At 39.2% G+C, this 22055-nt stretch overlaps 1 protein-coding gene across 2 annotated transcripts in view; it reads left to right on the top strand.

The window, feature by feature from the left end:
• LOC113685338 (uncharacterized) overlaps positions 1 to 22055 on the top strand; it is a 26210-nt gene extending 4155 nt beyond the window's left edge. For both annotated transcript variants that reach the window (XM_089200383.1, XM_089200382.1), the window contains exons 6-43: positions 142 to 164; positions 816 to 875; positions 1508 to 1552; positions 1950 to 2027; positions 2409 to 2450; positions 2755 to 2911; positions 3076 to 3143; positions 3325 to 3459; positions 4326 to 4363; positions 4517 to 4580; positions 5152 to 5217; positions 5315 to 5467; positions 5879 to 5964; positions 6931 to 7031; positions 7323 to 7484; positions 8103 to 8165; positions 8732 to 8828; positions 9545 to 9614; positions 9900 to 10025; positions 10428 to 10562; positions 11243 to 11370; positions 12019 to 12054; positions 12140 to 12289; positions 12551 to 12641; positions 12802 to 12901; positions 13497 to 13591; positions 13666 to 13764; positions 14483 to 14550; positions 15078 to 15288; positions 16123 to 16323; positions 17228 to 17274; positions 17352 to 17442; positions 18188 to 18345; positions 18517 to 18547; positions 18651 to 18731; positions 19569 to 19661; positions 20480 to 20564; positions 21046 to 22055. In XM_089200383.1, coding sequence (XP_089056509.1) covers positions 142 to 164; positions 816 to 875; positions 1508 to 1552; positions 1950 to 2027; positions 2409 to 2450; positions 2755 to 2911; positions 3076 to 3143; positions 3325 to 3459; positions 4326 to 4363; positions 4517 to 4580; positions 5152 to 5217; positions 5315 to 5467; positions 5879 to 5964; positions 6931 to 7031; positions 7323 to 7484; positions 8103 to 8165; positions 8732 to 8828; positions 9545 to 9614; positions 9900 to 10025; positions 10428 to 10562; positions 11243 to 11370; positions 12019 to 12054; positions 12140 to 12289; positions 12551 to 12641; positions 12802 to 12901; positions 13497 to 13591; positions 13666 to 13764; positions 14483 to 14550; positions 15078 to 15288; positions 16123 to 16323; positions 17228 to 17274; positions 17352 to 17442; positions 18188 to 18345; positions 18517 to 18547; positions 18651 to 18731; positions 19569 to 19661; positions 20480 to 20564; positions 21046 to 21200 — 3689 coding nt within the window. In that variant the 3' untranslated portion in view covers positions 21201 to 22055. The remainder of the gene's footprint in view (positions 1 to 141; positions 165 to 815; positions 876 to 1507; positions 1553 to 1949; positions 2028 to 2408; positions 2451 to 2754; positions 2912 to 3075; positions 3144 to 3324; positions 3460 to 4325; positions 4364 to 4516; positions 4581 to 5151; positions 5218 to 5314; positions 5468 to 5878; positions 5965 to 6930; positions 7032 to 7322; positions 7485 to 8102; positions 8166 to 8731; positions 8829 to 9544; positions 9615 to 9899; positions 10026 to 10427; positions 10563 to 11242; positions 11371 to 12018; positions 12055 to 12139; positions 12290 to 12550; positions 12642 to 12801; positions 12902 to 13496; positions 13592 to 13665; positions 13765 to 14482; positions 14551 to 15077; positions 15289 to 16122; positions 16324 to 17227; positions 17275 to 17351; positions 17443 to 18187; positions 18346 to 18516; positions 18548 to 18650; positions 18732 to 19568; positions 19662 to 20479; positions 20565 to 21045) is intronic.

The following is a 22055-nucleotide window of genomic DNA, read 5'->3' as shown; positions in this document are numbered from 1 at the left end:
ATTAAAAATGCTATTACCTCTAAATTATTTTGTGAATCATCTTAAACATTCAATAAAATGGATATTATTTAAGACTGATACTATACTTGATAAAAGATTTAAATGTGCTCATCTTAACATTATAAAAATTGTTTGTTTTAGCACCCAAGCAAGAAAAGATACAGGTTAGACCAATTCTATTTGAACAGACATGGTATTAATAGCTTCTATTATGATGTTGAGTTCCATGATTTGCATCATTCTGTTATAGCTAAAGGGGCGAGCCAATCATTGAACCAGGCATTTTTTGTGTAACAAATTACTTGGCCAGTTATATGTTAAAGAAACATCTCAAGCACCTTCGAGAATCCATTTAGTACCCCTAAAGGACCCCTTAGGTACATGTTAATCAAAGTCATGAGCCCCTCAACTACACTCTGATAATATTATACAATTTACAAAGGGGTAATTTATGTAACAAAATAGAATTTTGAAAAATTTCCAGTGTCTGCAGACTGTTCCTGGAAAATTTAATTATTAAGGAAATTTTATCACATTTTTGTGAAATGGGAATTTGCTGTACCCAAACTTTCAAGGAATAATGTGCCATGGACATGGAAAGGACACAAACTTTTGAAGAAATATTCTTCTTTTATTATCCAGGTGGATGTAGTGAGACATCTCATGTACAAGAGAATAATATTTGAATAAAGTATGGGTGAATATTAGAATTGGGATTTTGACAGCATGATGAAGAATGAGGGAAAACAAAATTTGAGAGCTGGCACATATACTTGTAATTGTATCTGTTCATACTATCATTTTGCTGTTGCTAGGACCTGCCATATCAAGATGTTGCAAAGAAAGTGTTGATGCAAGTTCTGGAGTGCTCTTTTGTAAGTGGACTAGCCAGCATGCAGAAGAGTGTTATTAACCTTTAAACTCCCAGAAGTGATTAATTTGTAACTTCTCCCTAGTATATCCATACACTATCTAACAAATTAGTGATGAGAATATTCAAACTTGTCTGTTAGAAGTTGTTATCTTTATCTAACACCAAATTCTTATTACTAATAACTGGAAAATTTGTAGCAGCGGGAGTGGAGAATTAACAATCAGATCTTGGGAGTTAAAGGATTTAAAAAAAGAATTTTGGAATTGATTTTTATGTATTATAGTGTATACTTTTGTAAAATTAAGATAAATTTTGTTTAGAGGGACTTGTGACTAAGATCATAGATGTACATACTTATTGCCTGTGGAAAAGAATATTATTAGTCATGGGCATTTGGGACTCTGTCTGTTTGATGTCAAAAGAAAAGAGGGAAATAAAATGTTAAACCCTGAAGAAGTGGTATTTTCTTCCTTTAGCAGAAAGATTCAGTTGTCGATATGACACTAAAATGTATGATAGTGTGTTAAATGAATGTGACCTCCTTTTTGTCACTTTATTTTAACAACAGGTTCTGAACCCAATTTAGTTACATTTCTCTGGGTAGTTAAATGTCTCCTTTATTTATCTTTACAGGAAAATCAAAGATCCAAAAAGGATCCACATGTTCCACAAGTCAAGGTATAGAGAGATTGCAGTGTTTTTTATTGCCAGTTGAAAATGATGTAATAATAGCCTATTGGTGTTGTGATTGTTGGAATGATTTGGTAATACATAGCCCCACTTATAACCACATGCAGACTGCAACTCAAAAGCTAACCAGCATTACATGGGGTAAGTTACGAAAGAAACTGTGGTGCTGTGTTGGTGGGAGAGTATAACAGGGTTATTTAGTATTATTAACTGAGTTGATAGACGTGTAAATTGGCCACTGTAAAGAGTTTCAAAGCTGACGCGTTAATCGTTAGCCCTTTGTCAGAGCAAACATTTGCAAAGCATTCTTTTATGGTCGTGACTAGAGATTGAAAATCATATGACTGGTTGCCCTGCCATTCTAAACATATTTTTCATTCTTCAGACTGACACAGACAGAGGTTTGGCAGTTTTGCAAGTTGAAGCATCTGAACTGCCTGTCAGCTGTGATGACTCAGGCAAGGTAAACAACAATGAAATGCTAGAAATCTGGTAGAATTAACTTGTAATTCTCAATAAAAGTTACTGGACCAGCATAACTGTGGTTTTTGAAATTGTGTGAAAATATTATTTACTGGTTTTACGCTTTAACTCCCATGAATGACCAAGACAGAATTTCTCCTTACAATGTCAATACAATATCAAGCAGACAAGTGATGAGAATTAAGAAAAATATCAGTCAGGGATTTTAAGTTGATCCAATACCAAATTCTGCAAACTAACATCACAAGAACTGTATGGTTGACAGTAAGGAGAATTACTAATAAGATCTGGGAGGTTAAAGGGTTAAAAGAAGTGGTACTTATCTTCTTACCTGTATGTTTATCATTTTTTGTTTTTATAGAAGATAGAAAAACTTCTCGCTAAAAGAATTTATCGGGAAATGGTAAGTTTGTGTTTCTACGTGTAAATACCAATGTATTTTACATTTGTAGAGATGTACATTTATTTTTCAATGTAAACAAGATTAGGTAAACCTGTGATTTACAACAGAAATCGTGTTATTTATGCACCAGTTTCTTGCCTTTCTTGTTGTTAAGAGTTAATAAATGAATTGAAATGAAAAGACAGCAATGGGAGATGAAGACATAATGATGACACCTTGAGAAAGTAGTGGGAGGGGGGAGGGGTATCAGTTGAGGATAAATGAACACTTGATTCAAAATGTGCTCATTTAATTTTCTTTGTAGGACCCAATGAAGTTTGCCATTCAATGCTTTGATCGCTGCTCTCAGCTGCCTGCAAAGAACTTCAAATTGATTCAAGATGGAGAAAAGATTTGGAAGGAAGTGGCTTCAGCTGTTATGGAGCCCTGTGTAAATACTATTTTGAAGCATCTTGTCCATGGTGAGTTGTAACATACTCTCAAACCTTTTTTCCCCTCGATTCATTGTATCCAAGATGATGGATTTGATGTTGGTAAAATCTGAACCATGGTTTCATGGCTTATGGGTAACTTACCATCTTATATATGTCTCATGTTAGTTACAAACGATTCTTTTAAATTGCAGCTGCTGCAAGTCCTACAGCAGTTGAAGATGACTTGTGGGCAGATTTTGTCCAATCAGGCCAATCAGAGGTACATTCTATAAATATATACTGTACTTAATATTGTAAAAGATAATTATGTTTCTTCTTGGATGAATTGGTTTGGATGTTTACACCCATCTTTCCTTCAGAGCCATGATATTTTCACCTAATGCAGGCTTGTGGGGTACAAGAGCAGTGTGATGGTGTAAAATATAATTTTCTTTTACCAGGGTCCATCCCAGTATTTCCTGTCGAGTCTTGGAGGCTGGTCAAGCGATGGAGTGACAGTTTCTGTAGAACTTCTCAACAGACTGCTGGAAAAAGGCAAAGAGGACCCAGAAGTGAAAGAGACATTTGTTGAAATGGTATTATAGACAAATAGTGTTTTAGGCAAAATATAATGCAATTTCAGGAGGGGATTTCCTTGTCAAGTTGATAAATTTAGCTCACGTTATATACCCTTGCTCTATCTGAAAAACCCGCAAACTAGGAAAGCACATGTAGGTGGACTGGGCAGCAGACTTACCCTCCCTTTAATGTGATGTACAAAAGTATACTTAAAATTTCCATGGAAAGTACCTCCCTAACTCTGTAGAAATTCCCCCTCCTGCTTTTGGTTTGCATTCTCAAGGTTTGGTGGTCTTGAAATTTTATGCCTTATGTCATGCTCCAGGCCTGAATAGTCTTGGAATTTGAGTGTTGGCCATGAAAGGTCATGGAACATGACTACTGCTTAATTTTTCTAAGAAGAAAAGAGTAAGAAATAAGGCTATTTTGAAACATAAATTCTTAAATGAATGTCAAAAAGGGTCTTTGGAAAGGTCTTGGAAAGTAGTGGAACTTTATAACTTGGAAATGATACAAATTCTGATTCATGCTTGTAATGAGTTTTAGGTTCCCCTCTCTCTGGCTTCTCATTCAGCTTTAATTTCGTCTGTAACTGTGGTTCTCCCATGAATGACCGAGAGAGAATTTCTCCTTACAGTATCAATACAATATGAAGCAGAGAGATGATGAGAACAAAGAAAAATTTCAATTAAGGGATTATTATTTGATCCAATATCAAATTCTCCGAACTAACATCATAAGAATTGTATGGCAGACAGTAAGGAGAATTACTAACAAGATCTTGGAGTGAGACGGTTACATGTTTATCTTCACTACATTTCAGTCAATATACATTTTGCTGTGTATCAGTTAAAATATTGATGTTCGTACGTTTTATCCGTAGATTACAGTCGGAGGGAAGCAAGTCGAAAGAGTGAAAAGGTATGTTGGACAATTATTGCTTTGATTGGCATAAAAAACCGAAAATTTAGGTGCAAGAAAAAGCCAGACATGTTACAGGGACGTTTCAGTAAATACTGTCAGCATCTGAATTATGAAAAATCTTATCAAACTTCTTTTTATTTCACCATATAGGATAAATGAGATCACACTGGAGTGCAAATGTATTTTCAGAGGATTGGAAACCCTCCTTTCTTTGGTAAGGCATAAATATTCAAACACGCACTTAGTTGGAGCAGTTACCATGTGAGCGTTGAGAGTAATCCCTGATTGCTGTTGTTTTGCTAAGGTGATTTAGTGTTAACAACTGGGTTGAAAACGTAAATTAGCCACCGTAAATTTTTTTACTCTTTACGGTGGCTAATTTACGTTTTCAACCCAGTTGTTAACACTAAATTAACCGCTATTCTCTCCCACCGACGCAGCACCACAGTTTCTTTAGAAACTTACCCCTTTATTCAGTTGTTTTGCTTAACTTCGCTCTGTCATAGGTCCAGGAAATTCGCGCCATCTTCTCAACCAATCAGATCCAAAACTAAAACCAATCCAGATTTGGAGGCTCGCGTTTTCCCGCTTTTCATGTAATATACCAGTTTTTGCTTTGACTTCTAGTTGGCTGATGATGATGCCAACCTTCACTCCGATCGGCTAATGATGATGTCAACCTTCACTCCGATTGGCTGTAGTGATCACTTTGGTTTTTGAAAACTGACTGTTCTAGAACGTTGACTAATTCGATTTCTTTTGCATTCTATTGTTTTGGCTTTTAGCCTGTTATGGGTGACTTCCTGGCTGAAGCTCTTGAAAGAGAGCTGGACACTGGAATAAACGAGCTGGTAACAATTTTGTTGATTAAAAAAACACGAAAGTTGTTTACACTCCCTTGTTTGTGTACTTGATATTAAATATTCAGTGAATGTCTGTTTTGCCCAGGGTGTCTTCTTCCAACACAAATCGCTGTTCTCGTCCTTCTTGGCAACCTCTACAATGGATATTAAAATAGACAAGAAGTCGCGTTCCTCCATTTGTTTTGTCGAGCTGCCTCACTTCCCGCAGGCCTTCCGTAGCGACGTTGATCAACTTCAAGTACGTAACGTGAAGTTTCCTTAAGCTGTGATATGGATCGCCATGTGAAATTTTCTCTGTTTATGAAATGTAGCCTCAAAGTTAACACAATTTTCTTTTAAAATTTTCTTGATGTGCACTTTATTTTATTTACTTTATTTTATTTGCTTTATTTCCATCAAATCTTCATACAACATCTCACTGGCAGGAGAGAGTTTGACTCACGTAATATTTTTTCGGCTCAGATAACACCATGTGATGGTTTGCAACCCCATTAGAGATGATTTCATTTTTATGCATTTCATATTGTGGGTGAGAAAAAAGATGAATGAGGGCAGACTGCAATGTTCTTACATCAGGGAATCAGCTATTTCTTTTCTTCCCTTTGTGAAATCGTTCATTACATAACAATAGTTTACCTTTCACTTGTAGTCTCAAATCATGGATGGCATTCATTCTTGCCAGAATGTTGTTTACAAGGCTCTTGTGAAGCTGCTGAAAACTGATAATCGAGACAGGTATTTTCATTTACCTTTTGACCCCTAGAGTGAGTAGCATCTAATTACTCCTTACATTGTTTCCCCTGCATCACACATTAAATTCATACGAATAAAGGAAATGATCACCAAATAACGAAGATCTTAATGGTTGAAAAAATGATCTGTGTCAGTACCTTAGGAAGTGAATGGAAAGCAGTATGGAAAATATACATACTGGTACTCTGTTATGGCGCTTTTCACTTGCAATTTTTGGCCTTACAGAAAATAATTAGCGTAAGTGGAAATCTAAGTCATACTCCTCGTGCGTAACCGGGTGCGATTTGTATTCTATAGCATGTTGTCAACACCTTTAGGGTTGGGGCGTTGTTTGCACTATCGTCTGCAACACACGGATGACACAGCCGCCAAACGGTCAGTGCATAGGACTTTGGGTCAAGAGATCTGGGATCGAGACCTGGCCGGGTCAATGTTTTGTGTTCTTGGGCACGACACTTTCCTCTCACAGTGCCTCTCTCTCCAGCCGGGAGTATAAATGGCTTCTGGAGAATTTTTAGGGAAGCCCGATGAAATGCTTGGGGGTAACCTTGCGATGGACTGGCATCCCATACAGGAGGGAGTAGTAATACTCTTAGTCGCTACATGAAACTGAGATAAGCACCGCGGGCTGGGTGGGCCAATAGGCTCCAGTATGGACTTAACTATTCCGTGCTATATATGCAACTTAAAACTCAGTCCCGCGCATTTTGATGGTTGTTGGTAGGTAAGAATTCAATGTCTCGTCTCCCAGGACAGGCCATGAGAACAGAAAAAAGCGCAAACTGTAACTTGCAACTGTAGAAATCTTCATGTTTCGGTGTGTTTTGGAACGGTTAGGATAGCATTTGCCATCTTTAGATTTAAATGACTTCGGCACCCCTATCCATTCTCGTGAGTATCAGAGGAAAAGTCACTTAAACTTTAAGGATATATGTATTTGTCTTTCAGCGCAATAGCATGGCTTGCCGGGGTTGTCTCACTCAATGATCTGAGACTGTCAGCAAACTTGCCTAGAGATAACTTGATGAAGGCAACAGTGGCCAACGATGGTAAGATAGAGTGAAAACAAATTTGTATTAGCAGAAATGCTTTGAACGACGCTTGTTATCAAATAATTTCTCATGAACTCTCGACAGTTCCCATCATAAAGTATTTCTCCATTCGCAATAGAAAATTTTGTCCTAAAGAGTTTTTAATCCACGAGTCTCCATGGTGACAAGAGGATTTGTGAAGGAAAGAATTCTCGATTATTTTAATAGTTTTACAAGAGGCTTTACGGTAACGAAACATCTGTAATAAGTTACAGTAACTTTCAGAACTCGTGTTTCTCTTGGTGGTAGGTTTTATGGTGAATCTTTGCTCAGTGGCTCTTCAGATGTGTGATTCGTTCCTCCTGACCAAAGGGAAAGATAAATACAAACAAATTGAAGCACTTTACTGCACCTCCAAAGCTTGCCGTTTAAGATTCACGAACGAGCGAACGCTGGCCGGTGGACACATTGGTAAGTAACAGTTTCGGCAGACCGTTAGTTCGGGAGACTTGCACCTCAGATTGATATCGTTAGAGTAAATGTTTGACACTTTTTTGGAAATTACTTCGAGTTGCGAATCTGAATTAGGGACAGTTTTTTCTTTCCTCGCGCTAATCTTTGTAGTGTCGACGACCTTTTGACTGATTGTCATGCAACAAAAACCAGAGCAAGAACGTCGACCAGTCATGATAGACAAAGGGGTGAACGTCACAAGGCGCCAATGAGAACTCATAGAAAGTAAACCTTAGGCTCGGCAAAACGCGATCAGCCCAGTCGCCAATGGTTAACATGATGCATCTGAAAGGCCGAGAGAGTTGCGGGGGGTTTCGCATGCTTTCTCGACCAACCGTCAATTTCTAAACCAATTTTGATACAGAGATGGTAGGAACAATCAAGGAAAGTTTCAAAAAAAATCGTTGGACACCTTTTACCTTAAATCGCTCATTCAGCAGGTTCTAATCTAAATCTAATCTTTTGTTCGACTTACTAATTTCATCAACTGTCATCTTGTAATGTGCTCATGTAACTGTCTTTAAGTATTTTCTAATTAATACAGGTTGCATATGTTGTTGTTTTTTTTCCATGCAGGAACAGAGAATGAGGACAGAACGGATCTCCGTAGTGTGCTTTTGCCCTCAGGAGATCTTAAGGGTAATTATTTTCCTTCTCTTTATGTGCATGCATATTTTATCGTTGCTAAATGATCAGTGATTTTATTTTTTCGTTTCTTTTTTTTTTTTTTTTTAGTTTCGTTTATTAATCTGCTCCAAACAATGTCGCATTTCCTAAAATGGCGAGTCTTAGTAAAACTGTTCCACCACGCGTTCTATTTTCTCTTTGTCTGTCTTTATAACCTTGTCTCCCATCCCGCTGTAAAAAATGATCAATCAGTTTTCGCGAGCCAGTTTTCCCTCAAGTGATTGACGAACAGCTCTTCACGTGACTCCGATGCAGGCTCCCGCTTAAGTTCTCAAGACGACAGTCACTGTTATGGGCAACAGTCCTTCATAGGACTTAGCCTACGTATAGCCTCGCTTCCGTTTCACCTTTTTTTTTTGGGGGGGGGGGGAATGGTACGGCTACACGTAGGCTACGTTGGTCTATGTTCGTCGGATTGTCTGTTCGTCGATCTTTTGTTCCCGAGGTCAAACCAGTTACTGTATTACTGTTCCTCTTGTTTTTGACACTCGACGTTGCATGTGATGTTATCTTTGTAGGTCAGTTCAAACTGATAACAGAGATGTTTCACATCACGCACCGCGCGCTTCATATCGGACTCACCACTACCATTCAACACTACAACAGAATCATGAGGTTAGACATACTCAGTACTCATTCATATATTTTAAAAACTCAGTCTGTTGCAATCCTGTTTTTGAAAAGCAACTGAACCCTTTGTGAAGTTGCCAAGGCGATAGCTCCTATCTCGATGATGAACAAGCAGATAGGCCTCCTTTGAGTTAACCCTGTAACTTCTAGAAGTGATCAACATGAGACTTCTCCCTATCATATCCTTATTATCCAGCAAACAGGAAATGAGAATATTTAAACTTATCAGGTAGTAGTTGTTATCTTGATCTTACACCAACTTCTCATAACTAATTTACAAGGCAATGTTTAGCAGCTAGAGGGGAGAATTAACAATCAGATCTCGGGAGTTAGAGGGTTAATATCTCAATTTGCTCAAATTTTTAGTGTAGCTACGTTACACAAATATCTCCATGATGAAAACGTGCGCGAGCGTTTGAAAAGAGCCCAAGGAAAAAGAAACAGAAACAAAAAGTAAAGATCAACAACAACCAAAAAAAAATACGATAATTGAAACTTGGCAAAAGAGATCGGTTATTTTTCCCATTATTGTGTTTGGCTCTCTCGATGGCCAGTTACGCCAAGTTTTAGCGCCTAAGTTCGCGAGTACCGACTTTTCTCCCGCAGTGCATCACAGACTACCCATTCAGACATTCTCTTATTCTCGGTAATAAATTCCTTCGTTCCAAGATCGGTACATTTCTTTATTCCTAAAATTCCAGACAGTACACGATGTTATCTGAAATGAAGGAGGGCAGCTCTTTTGAAGCGGAAACCAAAAAAATGCTTGTGGTGAGTGTATATCATGTAAACAAATATATCTGACCAGTTCAGGCAAATATCTTTCAAGAGCAAACAACAATTTCCTGATCTCCTTGTTGAATTGGGGTTTAAAATGGTCTTGCGCCAGCGTAGGACCCCAAGTAGTTCTTTTGTTCCTGGCCTTCTATTAGAAGAAAACTTTCGCCATGATACGGGTGAATTCAGACTCAATCAATCAAAAATGCTCTTCGATGTAAGCTGCTTTCACGTTTAAGCAATTTGTCATGTGAACCACTTGTTATGTCCTGTTTATAGCTATTCGTACTTCAATGGAATACTTGTCTGGAGGACGACCACTTCATGAGGCTGTGTTCAGAGTTTTACATCACAAGCGCCGCCTGGCTTCTTCATCTTCTTGACAGCTGTGCTTCTGAGTATCAGGTAAAAAGTTCATACGGGGTTTAGGAGAGGGATGAGGGGTTTTACATGGAGGAGACGGTCTGTACTCAGGAAGGAAAGAAACAAAAAGGAAACGTGTTGAATTTGTATAAGAAGACCATCAGCACTCAATAGCCCATTTTACAAGAGTTTCAAGACCACAACTGGCCCCCATTGCATTGAACTGGGCTAGCCTGCATATATATCGCTTATAAATAAATACATAAATAACTTTGACTAGACCATATGGTCCGGAAAACAGAATTTGACTTCGTCCAACAATTGTTTACTCGTATTTTCAAGATAAGTGGTTTGTATAAATGTAGTATTAAAATAATGTTCGGTGTTGAGAACTTGGTAAAGGCGTTGTATTACCAACTAAGCTTATTGATTTTGTTGCTTTAGGGTTTGTCTGAAAACGAAATCAGAGTCAGGCAGCGAGAGATACTTGTGAATATTCCCGAGTTCTACGTCAAAGACATGTGCTCTTGGTTTAGTTTCGTCGCCGCACATAAACCTGGCGCTCTTAGAGGGTTGGACGTGAGTATTTAATTGGTTTTAATTCACCATACTTTGGTTCAGTAGTCAGCTAGCAGGGAACACTTTTAAGCTCTCAATTTTTAGACGCGCTTACTGGAGGAGAGCTGTCCATCCGAGACTGCGCGAGAAGAATTGCGCATGCGATAGCGAAGAGATTACCGTGTGTGAGAGAAGAAATAGGCACATATTAGAGAAGGGATGAGCAAGTTCGATCAAAGTGGAAAGCGCGAATTCGCGTGCAAGAACGTACTGGAAGGTACTTGGACGCTTGACTGAGTAGAGGCGTGCACTTCGAAAAGAGACACGATTGCGTACTGAAGAGGAGATACGCGTGCGTTACGAAAAGAGAGACGAGTGCATACTTAAGGGGAGATACGCGGGCAAGAGAACGTGTGCAAGAGGTGCTAGAGACGATGCCCGTTAAGATAACAAATGTGCTTTTTCATTAAAGAAGAGTTACGTTCGTGTAAGAACACGTGTTAAAGGAGTGACGACAATACAAGATCGCAGTTTGGTATTTTGTTTATAATATCATGTGATTCAATGTGCGTGCATATTGCTCGCCATACCACTCGTGTCACAATATTTCTTCCTGACAATTTTTCTAAAAGCCTACCTCTAGGACTACGTTTTGCAACTTTTGCTTTGTCTTATTTATGATTAAATTGTTCGTGTTTTAGATCTGCATTTTCGTTGACTGCTGTTGTGCTCTTATGGAACGGAGAGACATCATGCCCGGACCAGTGGCAGCCACGAGAACTGTGACAGCTTTGTTGTCATTTGCTGAAATATGCCAGAGATCTAAAGGGTATTTTGTAGTTATGTTCAATTATTGTGCAGAGGAGAATGTTTTAAGAAACGAGCAATTTAACACAACAAATGACGGAGAGAGTATTAAACAAACAGGTTCACATACAAGAAAGGAAGAAAGAAACAAGCAAAAAAAAAGGGAAAACAAAAAACAGAGATAGAAGCGATTGCAAAGTTCAGACATTCAACCAGGGCTCTAGATGAACTTCTAAATATGACTGCATTTGTTGTTAAAAATTTCTGAAAGGTAAATTGAAGGGGCAATTTTTCTTTTTTCGTTTTCGTGTTACTTAATTTGAATCTCTTTGAGATTAGTGTTTGCGAAGAATTAATTAGCAGGATAAAAGAAAGGGAAAGCAAAGGTATATATATCTATCTCTACTATAAATCGGGATTTTCAATTTTTTCTTTTAATCATTAATGACAAGACTTTGTGTCGTAATTTATAGAATAAATAAAGTTCTCATCATGAATCTCCCGACTCCCAATTATTTTGATTTGATTCTAATTCTGGTTTGTCTTTAAGTTTAACTGGTATGTTGAGGAAGATTTTCTGTTTGACAAAGGTGAAAATGCCTGTTGAAAGTTACAATCGTCATTTTTCTTTACCAATTGAGTAATCAAGACAATTTTCTGTGCCTTTCAGGAAGAACAAACTGTTGGAGACAACTACGTGGGGAAGGTAAGGAAGGGTTTAGGAATGATTTATCAGGTTTTGTCGGTGATCTCTGATGACCTTACTCGCCTATATATTTTCTGATTTGCAGCGGTATCGAAGGTGACATGGTGGCCTGCGTTGCTATGTGCCCAGCGGTGAGAGAAAAACTCGGTCCAGCTCTTATTCATACTTACTCTTCGGTTGACATCGTGGAGGGCCTGGACGTGGACAAAGAAGAGTTTGACAAATTTTCTGCCAGGTATAATCAGCTTTTTTGCTGTCCTGAGATTTTAAACGCAACAGCACATCCAATATTGTAGCTGCCTTTACGGGAATGCTGAGGAAGCGATCTTGTCCCGTTAGAAGAGGACGCAACATATTCAACCTATGCAGGATGTTTAAGGATTTTAGACATTTTTAGTTGTCGCGGACCTGGAAATTTTTTTCGTTTTGAATGGAAGTATCATTAAACCTTTTACTCTCAGATCTCACCAGCAATTCTCCTTACTGTCTGTTTTAGGTTTGAAATTGTCAAGTTATTAGAAAAGCTATGGAAGAGACCCGACTGTTTACCTTCGATTTTACAAGAATGTGGAACGGAAAGTTTTCAGGTAAGACAATCATCGGCCATGAGCGTCCTTCGTCAGGTAAAAGTTTGTTCTTTTTTCTATACTATGGTAAAGCAGACAAGGCTAGATCATATTGTTATTGTATATTTCTGTCAATACGCAAATTGTAGTCAAGTTTCATGACTATTTTTTGTTTCATCAGTCATTCTTAGGTGCTGTGTTTGACACTCTTCTTTACGTTTTGAAAGATGGCTTGCTCCGCCTAACAAATGTTAGGAAACTTCAGTGTGCCAAGCAGTGTGGTAGGTAGCTTTTCAAGAGAGGTTAACGAACGGCAAACCCATTAAATTATCCCTCGGTGAGCTAACAAACGGAAAACAAACTGCGACAGACTCACACACACACACACTGAAAGTCAGACACACAGACTGATAGACTAAAAGCCTACTGGGATAGAAAGACGGATAGACAGATGGACAGACCGACTAAAGCCGACAGGGGCAAACAGATAGACTGACTGACTGACTGGTAGACAGAAAATGCTGAAGTGTAGAATAAGCCACAAACCCATGTCAGCATTTTTGTCACCATTGATTGACAGCAAACGTCACTAATATTCTAATCGATGATTAAACGTGGTCGACGTAAGCCAATGCCCCAGTCATCTTTTAACTGATTTTAATTTTAGACGATCACCAATGCGGCATTGTTAATCAATACACCCTCAACTTATCTAAAAATGAAATAGAAATAATGAAAAAAAAAACAAAAACAAATCGTTTATCTTTCTCTATCTCTCTACCTTTTTTTTCTTAGAGTAGCATCCTTCCGTAAAAATGTAATGCGGAAATCTAAGTCGATATCCAACCTTGAAAAAAGTTTTGTTCTTTTGCACAGATGAAAAGTGGAAGGAGTTAAGTGTAGATCAGCGACAGGAGAAGGAACATTTTTTGAAAGGCGAAGAGCACGTTTCGAAATCCTGTATGCAAATGGTATGCTGTTGTGTGAATTTAAATGTTGAATTCGTCGTAGTTATAATAAATAACATCAAAGCTGCATCTTTCAGGCGAATGCAACCTTAGCTTTTCTGGAGAAGATCACAGAAGAAGAGAAAGTGGCTCGCTGCTTCTCCCGTTCTCCATTGTCACTCAGGGCTGCAGCAGCGGTATGTGTTCCCAGCTTATCACCTCGTGTTTTTCACTTTACCTTGTTCCCACCAATAGCGTAGCTTCATTTTTCGATATGTGAACCACGCACAACCCACAATTCCTCTGACGGATGGCTAACGCTCGAAACGTCAGGTTTAGGAACTCTTAACGGTGGCCAACTCATATTATCAACTCAGTTGATAAAACCAGATGATCTTGTATTACCCCTTCTCCGCTCCCCCCTCCCCGCAGCATCGCAGTTTCTTTAGAGTCTTACCCCCTTTATATTTATGGCCTAGTTTCAGAGGTTGGCCTCATGGTTAGTACGCTCGACTCCGGATCGGGTGGTCCGGGTTCGAGTCCTGGCCGGGGTCATTGTGTTGTGTTCTTAGGCAAGACCCTTTACTCTTACAGTGCTTCTCTTCACCCAGGTGTAAAAATGGGTACCAGCAAATGTGCTGGGGGTAACCCTGCGATGGACTAGCATCCCATCTAGGGGGGAGTAGCAATACTCCTAGTCGCTTCATGCTAAGAAAACCGGAGTTAAGCACCGGCCCCATGGGCCACCTGGGCCCGTATAAAGGCTTACCTTACTTCAGAGGTTAGGTGTTGGAGATTAGTTCATCATATCATGGAAAAGAACCTGCCGGTTTTTTACCCTCAACCTTTTGAATCCCGTTTCGATAAATCGATGAATTTAAGTTCAGCCGCCTGTGTTCTCTTTTTGACCCTCAGATAATTGGATTTTTGGACTCACTGTGCGGCCGCAAGTGTATGGATTTGAAAGTCGAAAACATGGATAGGTAAGTTGTTGATTGAACTTAAAAGTGTATGTTTTGTATTTAGGAATTCAGACAAGTGTTTCACTTTTATTTAGAGCCTCTTTACTAGAATAACTTTTTGGTGACGAAATCATCAAGGGACGATTTCTTTAAAAGCGAAACGATCGATCTGGCTCGAAAATTATCTTTTGTTCATTTTTGTGTGATAGAGTCAGATGGTGGCCTTAACCTCTTGAGATCTGATTCGTATTTCTCTCTCCTGGCTGTTATACATTTTCTAGTAGATATGTTAGGAGTATTTGGTGTCAAATCAGCTGATAAGTTTGTCAGTTCTCATTAACTCTTTGCTGGGTTTTTTTTTATGGTTTAAGATACTCCTAGCTCTTGGCTTCGCGAAATTTCCGCTTTATCTCCAAAATGAGCAATTTTAGATTACCTTCCCCCAACTTTTTTGATAGGGAGAAATATCCTTAGATTTTATTTCATAATTATATATTATTAAATATTATTGTATATTACCTAGGATGTATTTTTGTTGTTACATGCAGGTACTCGTTCGACCCTCGTGATTTACTGGTCAAGATTTTGACGGTGTTAGTGCGCATGTCAAATGCTAGTGAGGAGAGGGAATTTGTGAAATGCCTTGCTGCTAACCCAGACTACAGCAGGCTCAGCGTCGAGCGAGCTTTACGTGTTGTTCAGCGCGAGAATCTCGCTCCAGACTTCGTGGTCGAAGACTTGAGACGAATTGTACAAGAGGTTAGTGTTATAGCATTTTTGTGTCATTTACAAAAAGGAATTAGGTAGTTTTTAGGAAGAGTATTTCATATAATAAATGGTTAGAAACCACGATTCCAGTTGACCGTGTAGTCTTATCGTCCTGGTGAGAGCAGGCCTGGAGAGGATAGTTGTCGACAGTTGTGATTGATGTCACGAGAACCTGAGTGAAAGTCATCATGAAAGTCAAGTGGTCACGTGACTCTGATAATGACTTCCGCTCAGGTTGCGAGACATCTGCAACTGCTACCGACAGCAGACCTTCCCAGAGTCTTCGTGGTGGAAGAATCGATTTTAAGTCAAAATTTAAAGAATATAGAAGCAGCTTCTGGCATCCTAACCAGTCGATTTTCTTACATTAGCTGGTAATTTTATTTAAAAACTTGTGAAACCCTCATCTTGAATAAAAAGAACAGTTTTACTGGGCCGTTGAGTCACTGGGAACTACGAGAAACGGACCCCAGGACTACTCCCATCCGAATGGTCGCAGTACACGAGCAACAGTGTTACGTACTTATTTTAAGTAAGACGTCTGAAGCTGGTTGGACCGAGCGTTTCCTTTCGGAGAAGAAACTTGACTTTGTGATAATAACTCGTACTTTAAATTATAACATAACCCTCCCCTCCCCCCCCCAAAAAAAAACAAAAACAAAAACAAAAATAAAAACTCAATATTTCATCTACTGACATGGATTAGGGACAACCGTTTTACAACCTAATAGCCATCACCTCTTAAAAGTACAAAATATTAGTTGCTCATTCACAGATTCTTATGCAGAGAAATTGAAAGTGGCACGTTGAATTAATGTTTCACAGGTGAGCTCATTGTTGGCACGCGAAGATGAAAATTTCTCTGTGTGGGAGATCGAAACAAACACAGACGAGAATGGACTAGAAGAACCACCCGAGGGGGGTGAGGAGGGACCTTGTGCACCGGATCCTTGTGACCCAAAACAGGCTGACCAAGCCTATATCGAAACACTTGAATCAATCAAGTTTGAAGCAGCCGAGCTGGTGGTAAGATCAGTACACGACTGATACATTTGATGATAATTTTGGAGTATTTTATTCACTAAGCGTATAATATCTGAGTTATGTAGACCAGGAAAGAGGATATCCAGCCTAGAGACTGAATTGTCTGGATAGGTCGTATTCCTAATTAATAATACGTAAGATATTTTTAGATTATTCCCGTTTTCGGAAACCTCAAGAGAATCTAGAGATAAACTATCCTTTGTGGAAAACTTGTTGTGCGTCTCTTCGCCGTCCATGGAAACACTTAAGAAAAGGGAGTAGTGTAACATTATTATCTGGAAACTTAAGTCTGAAAATGTCTGCGCCTTTGTCAGGGATTCAGTCTAAGGTGTTGAAACTCTATTGGACCGGTCATGCGGATTTAAATGTTGTCCCTCGTGGTCTAGTGTTCTTTCAGTCAAGGTGTGCGCCAGCCTTCCCTCCGTTGTAAATTTTTTGCCAAAGTCTGTCTTAACTCAGTTTTAATTGAAGCAAATCACTTCAGAGATAACGATGACCAAAAGAACTACCTCAATGTGTCCAGCAGTTCTCTACTCACAGACCATGGGTCATTTTTGAACTTAAGTAAAACGCCCAGAGTAGGAGAAATATCGGTTGGGTTAACTTAGCGGGCCTCGTGTGCAACTATACCCAGAGCTTAATCGTATTCCTTTAGCACTGAGCTACTAGGATAATTGTTACTAACGGGTTCTTATTGTATGGTAGGTATCCTCTCCTCTCTCTCCCTCCCCCCCCCCCCCCCCTCCTCTGCTGTGTTTTGGAGCATGTCACAATGAGCTTGCCAGCATTCAAACCCAGACCTTTTTTTTCTCTCTTTTTTTGTTGTTGTCGTAGATGGTTTTATTGGGTAAACTATGATGAAAGGGTTATTCTTTTCTCGTTTCAGGATTGTCATGCCTTCCGGTCCTGTGCTAGTCAGCCCATGTGCCCCAGGTAGATTTTTGTAAACCTTTTCTTAATCACGTGCAAGACATTTAGCTTACTTTGTTTTGACCGCTTGTTTTTGTCAGGTCTGGTAAAGTGCGGGCTCTTATGCGTGAAGCAACTCAACTGAAAAACAACTTGCCGATCCATCCAAATTCTTCTATACTTGTCAGGCAGGTTAGAATGATTCCGCTTTTTTTCACTACTTACTGTGATGATGTTAGTCCGGTAAAGTTTCTTCTCGCCGCCGTGTAAAACGTGAGGAGAAGCCTTGTTTTCTTGGGCAGGAATACATATTCAACTTAATTTAATAGGAAGTGAGCGGGCTAAAATTTTTTTTTGAGGAAACCGCTTAACTAGGTTCATATTGCTTCCCAGTTTGACACAAGATACCGCCTACCTCGGACACGTCCTACATTAACACCCTTTTAATAATTAACGACGAGGTCTTTGCAACCAGATTAACTCTTCCCCTGGGAAACTCCTCAAAAATGCCTCTTCACTTTCAATATGGCGCCCCATTTAAAGGTGCCTTTGGCCCTTAAGCCCATCATGGATAACAAGTCTTTCCGGTGGGAATGAGCGCTTTTGGCGTAGGAAGAGCGCTTGTATCCCATTGCAGGGGTTTGATTCCCCAGACCTGGCTTCGCCTAGGTTAAGGTCTTTTTTTCGTTCTGGTTCTCCTCCCTGGGGTTTTCCCTGGGCTAGCTGGTTTTCCTACTTAGACCAGAAAAAAAAAAAAAACACTTGAATTTCCAACTCAACCTGGAAAAGAGTAGACGAAAAGCCTCCTCTGTGATGTACCACTCCTGCGATCCAATTAATTTTGATTTGATTTACAGTAAGTGTTCAGAAACCTGGAAACTAGCGAGTTAAGAATTGTAGATAATGGATAATACTTTTTTCTTTATTTCCCGCGCAGGATGAGAACCGTATGGATTTTGTCCGTGCTCTTATCACCGGCACCGTAGATACGCCTTACAGTCGAGGCTGCTTTGTGTTCGATATCTACTTTCCGTCTTCATATCCAGTTGACCCACCTTTGGTGAAAATCATCACAACTGGTAATGGTACAGTCAGGTGAGGTAGTAAGGTTTTTGATATTTATTGTTTGATTTTTGTAAATTATAGAGCGGTTTGTAAAGAATTGTACTCATTCTTCTAAGCTTGTAACTCTCCACTTCTGAATTATGATTCTTGTCTCTTTCTAGGTATTGTAAGTTATTGAATACAATTTTTTTTTCACTGCAGGTTTAACCCGAATCTCTACGCAGATGGAAAGGTAATTTCAAGCTGTACTTTGCCAAGATTGTTCCATTTGATGCTTTTCACGCTGATTTCTTGATTTGTCTTGTTTCATTCTTCATTGTTGTTCACATCTTTAGGTTTGTTTAAGTTTGTTGGGAACTTGGCATGGTGGAGATGCAAGTGAGAAATGGGATCCAAAGAAGTCTTCTCTTTACCAGGTTTGGTTTTCGTTGAGTTTGTATTTATTGTTGTTGTTGATGCTGATTTTACGTACAAAGTTCCCTAGTCCTGTCCCTGATCTGTTGAAAGCGCCTCTGTAGGGATGCAGTTTTAGGTTTTGATACATTACTGGGCTAAGTCATGCGTATTTAATTGTTGTTTCTCATAATCAGTCGGTTCCTTCAGTTGAACGCTTCAGTTCGCGGTATAATCATTCCATTTTATCTTAAGCACGGAACGCAACACAAAGAGCTGGTTTGGGCTCGAACCCAAACTTTCTTGGTCTGGGATTCGTCGTATTAACCACCAGGATAGTGCGGGAATATACAGGGACATTCTTGTTCTAAACCGTTATCCTGGGGTTAAACTAATGCTTAAAGAAAAATTGACCTTGAGAACGGATTGTAGAGGAAAGTTTACTACTGCGCGTCAATATTTCTTGACGTTCCATGACGAGTCGGGGAAACAAGTATTATGGTGATCAAGGGAAAGTCGGGATTGAAATTGTGACCCTCTGGTGAGCGCCTGAAATATATGTCACTACTATTTTTTAATCGCGGGAATGAAAGGTGTTGTACAAAATTTGGTCCACGTTCTCAATCTTCTGTTTCGGACTCCGACCATTAGTAAATGAGGACTTTGTAAATGTCAGGTAAATTGACGCTAGTTAGAGAGGTAACCATAACGCCTTCATCATTTATTAGCCAAGACTACTGGTTCCGCTCCATCTTCGAAACCAGAGCTCTGTCTTAAAATTGAGTTTTTTACTTTTTTCCTGTTATCGTAGAGACAAAGTTGTGCTTTGAACTGTATTTCTCTTTTTGATGCTTTGCCAGGTTTTGTTGTCAATTCAAGGCATGATGTTTACTCCTGACCCGTGTTTTAATGAACCTGGTTACGAAGGCATCAAAGGAACCGACGAGGGAGACGTAAGTGAAATTCTTAACGGTTCTCTGTTTGACCAATGGACGTGTTTTTTGTTGACGCTGAAATTGAAAAGCAAAGTCAGTAATGAAACCACAATTTTCAAGTTTGCTGCGTAAAATTTGCGTCAACTTTTTACTCTATGATTCTTTCCTTGCTGTTACTGTTCATTACCCACACTGGTCCGTGATGATGATGAATAGGAATAAGCTGATGTTGTCATTCCAATCTAAGAATATGTGGCTATAATTTACACGCTCTTTCTGATAAGGGATATGTATCCTGTAAAGGTTGTTTTGCATCTGCGAATTGCCTATCTGCGCTGTGTTACCTGGAGATTGCGATGGTGGCTGAAAAAAAAAAGGGTGGCAGAGAGCAGATGACTTCCGCTTAGGTTGTCGAAACCACTCACCCAGACGATTATGCTACACTATCCCATGTTACCCCCGGGTTCAAACCATTCATTGTATTATAATCGAGTCGCTTCGATTCCATTTATTATCTTGTGTTAACTGTGAGGTTTGAGAGACGCTATAGCCTGGTATTTCACGCCCTGAACTCTAGACGAAGAGTTCTGCATGCGAGCCGAAGCTAGTTTACTGTGTTGGAAAAGTTTATTTACCCTTACTTTCTGTCTCCTCAACCCCGGCTTTAGTAAGGAGTGGGATAGTAGGTAAGCAAATGAAACGATTGCGTGTCACCTGCGATGCACAGGTACCCATCCAAGAGGTTTAGCAATACTGTGACCTTAGTGGGTCATTAACTTTTAAGACATAACTGTAACCTTGCGTGACTTTGATTTCACTTGTTTCTCTCTCTCCAGGCTCTGTGCAAAGAGTACAATGCAAAAATCAAACTTCACACAATACGTCACGCCATGGTTGGGCAGCTACGTGAACCAGCACCTGGTTAGTTAGATTATTATAACTCACTACGCTCTATTGGAAACACAGCTACTGTGACTCTGCTTGTTATTATTCTAACGAATTTAAGACTCCACTTGGTTCTCGTTGGTCATATGCAGAAGGAACAGTCAATAATTACAAAAATAAATGCGTGATGTTTTGATTTAGTTCGTAGCTACTTGTATTTTGACGATGAGGTGCAGTTTTACTAATGATTTGGCAATGACGCAAGTAATGTTTGTTATTTTGTGCGCGAACCCACCACACCATAACACCAGTATGCATATTCTACATATTGTTCTCTGTACATTTTCTAAGGTGCTGAAAAGGCCAATTAGTGTAATGATCAAGAGCTTCTTTACTTGGTGATTCTTGTGACCTTAATGTTTGATATAGGAGTGATATTGTAAGGAGAAAATAAAATCTAATCACTTTAGGGTCAAAGGTTTGATTGGTTACAAAACTGTATTTTCCCTCCCCCTAGGGTTCGAAGAAGCCATTCGTACTCACTTCCGTCTTCAGAAAGAGGCTGTTTTGAGGCAGTGTGCTGATTGGCTCACGCAATGTGCTGATGCTGAGGAAGAAAGACGCATGCGCAAGGCCGTGGATACGTTAAAAAGCGAACTCGATAAGCTGTAGAGAAAAGGAGAGGGGAAGAAAAGTGAATTCAAATGCTGACCGTGTGAATCTCTCGGCTTCGCAAGATACATAAAACCACGTTTGGTTTAGTTCTTTTTCGGAAAGGAGAACGAACGCGTAACACCTCACAAGTTACCTACTTTTCCAGTGCAGCATATTTTAGTTTTAAATTGTGACTTCCATGCAATTTATTTATTGTAATGTCTGATGTCAAGCGCGGCTAAGGTCGGGTATCCATCTCATTCCCACAAAGAGAGAGAAAGGGTGGAATAATATCCCTTTTTGCTTAAATTATTTGAAACCAGGAACAAGAATCTGTATTGTCTTTCTGCTTTGTTTGCCTTTAGCTTTGACCGAGGTGTGACCACATTGTTGTGGCGAATGATGAAAAATATTTCACTCTAAAAGCGTAGTTAAAATGAGATTGTATTTTAAGGGTAAAAGGTTATATTCATAATAGAAATTGAATAATTAGCAATAAAATACTTTTAGCGGGAATAAATTGTTTTCTTGTTTCACTGTAAATCCTGAGAGGGATGTGTAACAGTCGTTTTAAGATTGTAAGGAGGAGACGTGAAAGGTATCGAGAGATTCTTCAGTGCATAACTGCAAACATTGATTGAAGCTTAAAGCAACCATGAGAAATGCCTCCACAGTGTTATCATGTTTGCAAAAATCGTTCTGCCTTGTTTTCCTTTAGCTTTGACCGAAGTGTGACCACTTTGTTGTGGCGAGTGATGAAAAATATTTCACTCTAAAAGCGCAGTTAAAATGAGATTGTATTTTAAGGGTAAAAGGTTATATTCATAAAAGAAATCGATTAATTAACAATAAATTAATTTTAGCGGGAATAAA

Source organism: Pocillopora damicornis, chromosome 3 (assembly GCF_964200805.1).
Source record: "Pocillopora damicornis chromosome 3, jaPocDami1.2, whole genome shotgun sequence".
Lineage (NCBI taxonomy): Eukaryota > Metazoa > Cnidaria > Anthozoa > Scleractinia > Pocilloporidae > Pocillopora > Pocillopora damicornis.
Note: the sequence above shows the minus strand (reverse complement) of the source record. Positions and strands in the feature narration are given on the sequence as shown.